At 36.3% G+C, this 3,809-nt stretch overlaps 1 protein-coding gene across 6 annotated transcripts in view; it reads right to left on the bottom strand.

Moving 5' to 3' along the window:
- The window catches only part of SMURF1 (SMAD specific E3 ubiquitin protein ligase 1), a 115,811-nt gene that overhangs the window by 27,561 nt on the left and 84,441 nt on the right, over positions 1 to 3,809 (bottom strand). For all 6 annotated transcript variants that reach the window (XM_023518587.1, XM_003798888.3, XM_003798887.3 and 3 more), the window contains exons 2-3: positions 2,403 to 2,441; positions 865 to 973 (exon numbers count right to left, since the gene is read on the bottom strand). In XM_023518587.1, coding sequence (XP_023374355.1) covers positions 865 to 973; positions 2,403 to 2,441 — 148 coding nt within the window. The remainder of the gene's footprint in view (positions 1 to 864; positions 974 to 2,402; positions 2,442 to 3,809) is intronic.

The raw sequence follows: 3,809 nt of genomic DNA, 5'->3' as shown, positions 1-3,809 counted from the left end.
AAAAAAAAAAAAAAAAACCCACAATGTTTTAGCATTATTTTCATGAAAATTTCTTAGCAGGAATATGAAAACATATGTACATAAAATAGTAGTCTTCAATGCACAATACGCATTTTGAATGAATATAAGAAATTGTCTGAGGCCAGGCACTGTGGCTCACGCTTGTAATCTTAGCACTCTGGGAGGCCAAGGAGGGTGGATTGCCAGAGCTCAGGAGTTCAAGACCAGCCTGAGCAAGAGCAACACCCTGTCTCTAAAAATAGCCAGGCATAGTGGCAAGTGCCTATAGTACCAGCTACTTGGGAGGCTGAGGCAAGAAGATTGCTTGAGCCCCAGAGTTTGAGGTTGCTGTGAACTATGATGCCAGGGCACTCTACTGAGTAGAGTGTGATTCTGTCTCAAAAAAAAGAAAAGAAAAGAAATTGTCTGATGGCTTATATACATTTGATCGTGTAAAATTGTATTTTCTCTTGCAGGAAACATACTTGTACTAAAAAGCAAAAATCTCAAAAGTCAACAGAAATATGTAATCATAAGAAAGCATTTTTTAGGCCAAAATTACCAGTAGGCTTATGGTTTTACTAAACAACAGTAGCTTGTAGGTTATGTGAACTATGGTCTGTTTTCTGCTAAAATGGCCAGGAAATTGAAAAGTTTGAGGATCACAATTACAGAACCAAACCATAAAAATCTAAAATGCCAACACAAGAACTTCCATGTATGTGAGTTCTAAAATGTATTCATTTGGTCATCCACTTTTGTTATCAAAAAATGTAGTTCTTTTTTTCCCTTAAATGTTTCCCTTAAAACCAGACATCTACTTTTCTGCCACTCCCCAAATGGCCTACACAATGTTCAACTCACAGATCATAGTGCTGGTTCCACTTTGGGTCCAATGTGTTTTTCACGGTGTCGGTTGAGTGGCACTGCCCAGACCCATCCACAACAATCTTTGCAAAGGGGTCAGGGAGTCCTAGAGGAGAGAGGACAGTCACACCTAGATGAGACTATGGATCTATCAGTATGACACAGAACACCGTCTTTCAGGCTACTGAGAACTCCAAAATTATCTAATTTGGTAAAGAAGATTACCCTTGGACATTTTATTCTCTAGTTTAAGGCAAGTTTCAATCTGCAACATAAGTCATTTCTGTTTATCTTTCTGAGAGAGACAACTTAATATGCCTCTACTCTCAGATTTTTTAAATTTTTTTTTTTTTTTTTTGAGACAGAGCCTCAAGCTATCCCCCTGGGTAGAGTGCCGTAGCATCATAGCTCACAGCAACCTCCAACTCCTGGGCTCAAACGAGTCTCTTGCCTCAGCCTCCCAAGTAGCTGGGATCACAGGCGCCCGCCACAACGCTGGGCTATTTTTCTTTGGTTGCAGCCGTCATTGTTGTTTGGCAGGCCTGGGATAGATTTGAACCTGCCACCTTAGGTGTATGTGGCTGGCGCCTTAGCCACCTGAGCCACAGGTGCTGAGCCTACTCTCAGATTTTTTGAGGAAAGAAAAGAAAACTATAAAAACAGGCTTAAATTCAATTTCCATTTCTAATGATCACTAAATGGGGTTACAAAAAAAGGTATGAGAAATTAATTGCATTTTCTAAAAAATAAGAATGCCCATAAATTGTATTTACTGATCTTTGCCTATCTTATTCATCAGGTCTTAATTTGGTACGTCCCTGAATGATAGAGTTGGACAGGTTTATTAGATCAGAAGGTGGCAAGGGTAATGGTTTTCGAGATAGACCTGGGTGTGAGCCACCCTGCTGGAGTTTCCTAGCTGTTTGGAGAAAGCCTTGTTAGAGCCTAAGTTTCTTCATCTTTAAAGTGTGAACAATACCATTTAAGAGCTGTGAAGCTTTCTTGTGAAGATCAAGAAGTGTGAGAAGAATTTCATGCTTCAAGCGCCTATAGGTAAATTTCTTACCGTTAAAGAGTAATTCATTCTTTCCTTTAGAAAAGGATTTTCTATTTATTTTTGCAATTCCTTTAATTACAGAGCTTTCAAAATGTGATTTAATTTGTAAAATTTAATTAACAACTTTACCGAAACCTAGCTATTTGACAGAAAATATCCCATTTGTATTTGAGCTGAGAGCACTTTACCCAGCAGAAAGGAACATCCCACTGCGTGAGAAGGCAGAGAAAACAGAGGGTGGCTAGACTGGGGCAGGGAGAGACAGGCTTGGGGTATGATTTAAAATTCTGTGCCCTTGAGCTAAGGAGTTCCAGTGTTATAGTCAACTGGAAAGTAAAGTTTGACAAACCACGGATTCCTATTCAGTAAAGGGCAGGACTTTTAGAAGAACATACCTAATATTTTTTAAAATGCTTAAAATTTCAGAAATACATGAATAGCATTAATATTGTAAGAGCAAAAATGAGTGTTTACTTACTGAAGAAGTCTTTCTTTGCAAGGTTCTTGGCACATAATACTAAAAACAAATAAAAATTACTAAGGTTAGCATTTATAGGTAAGATTTTCAACATAACTAGTCTGTATTTACAATGAAAAAAAGACTATAAACATTACCTTTGCCAATGATTTGTCTTTCAAATTTAATATCACATTAAACAAAAAACCAACTATTTTAAAAGTATTTTCTCTTCAAATTTGAGACCAATTAAAATAAATAGAAAATGCTTTAGTTTAAACTTAAAATCTTAAACATATATAGATGGATTTATCAACATACTCTTTTACTGTATAGGGTCACATAAAAACCACTTCAACTACAGAGTTTAAGTATTTATTCTCTATAGCTATTGCTAACAACAAAAGGAATTATGTATTTTTTATATTCTGACAAATAATATAATTTTATAAATGTAAACTTTGGGATGTTGGAAATTAGAAAGCAAAGGGAGAGTGGTAGAAAATATAGGGCCATCCTCAGAGTGTTGTGAAAAACAGGTCCCCAGTGTGGTGACTCAACGCCTGTAATCCTAGCACTCTGGGAGGCCAAGGCGGATGGATTGCCTGAGCTCATGGGTTTGAGATCAGCCCAAGGAAGAGCGAGACCTAATCTCTAAAATATAGCCGGACATTGTGGCAGATGCCTATAGTCCCAGCTGCTTGGGAGGCTGAGGCAAGAGAATCTGCTTGAGCCCAAGAGTTTGAGGTTGCTGTGAGCTGTGACTCTAGGGCATTCTACCAAGGGTAACATAGTGAGACTCTGTCTTAAAAAAAGAAAGAAAGAAAAACAAATGACAAAATGTATGTTATGAATTTATCACAGTGTTGGTATATACAAATAGCTTTTAATGCTATTGTTATTGTTATTTTATTAATGAGGTAGCACCAATTTCTGTTGATTTTGTTACCAGACCTGGTTGCTAATACATAATGAAAGTTATTATCTCAAGGATGAATACACAAAAGTCTTATGGTTTCCTCTTTTATACTGCTTCACAAATTGTGCTAATTTTTAAGAATAGAATGCTTTATTAAGAACTTTCTTTATAAGAATATGTTCACATAATATATATTGTTCTGCAAATTTTCACTTAGCATTTTTTATATAACATCATTATCAAGATATACATATAATATAACATACAGTTCACCCATTTAAAGTATATAACTCAGTGATTTTCAGTACACTCACAGGTTTGGACGACTATCATCATAATCAATTTTAGAATACTTTTGTCATCCCCAAAAGAAATATCATACCCATTAGCATTTACTCCTCATTTAACCCCAAATTTCCCAGTCCTAAGTAACCCCTAATCTAATTATCTGAGGATTTGTCTATTCTGGGCATTTCATATAGATGGAATCATGCAGTGTGCGTTTTTTT

This window comes from Otolemur garnettii, unplaced genomic scaffold (genome assembly GCF_000181295.1).
Source record: "Otolemur garnettii isolate 467f Iridium unplaced genomic scaffold, OtoGar3 scaffold00142, whole genome shotgun sequence".
Taxonomy (NCBI): Eukaryota; Metazoa; Chordata; class Mammalia; order Primates; family Galagidae; genus Otolemur; species Otolemur garnettii.
This window is presented reverse-complemented; position numbering and strand designations above follow the sequence as displayed.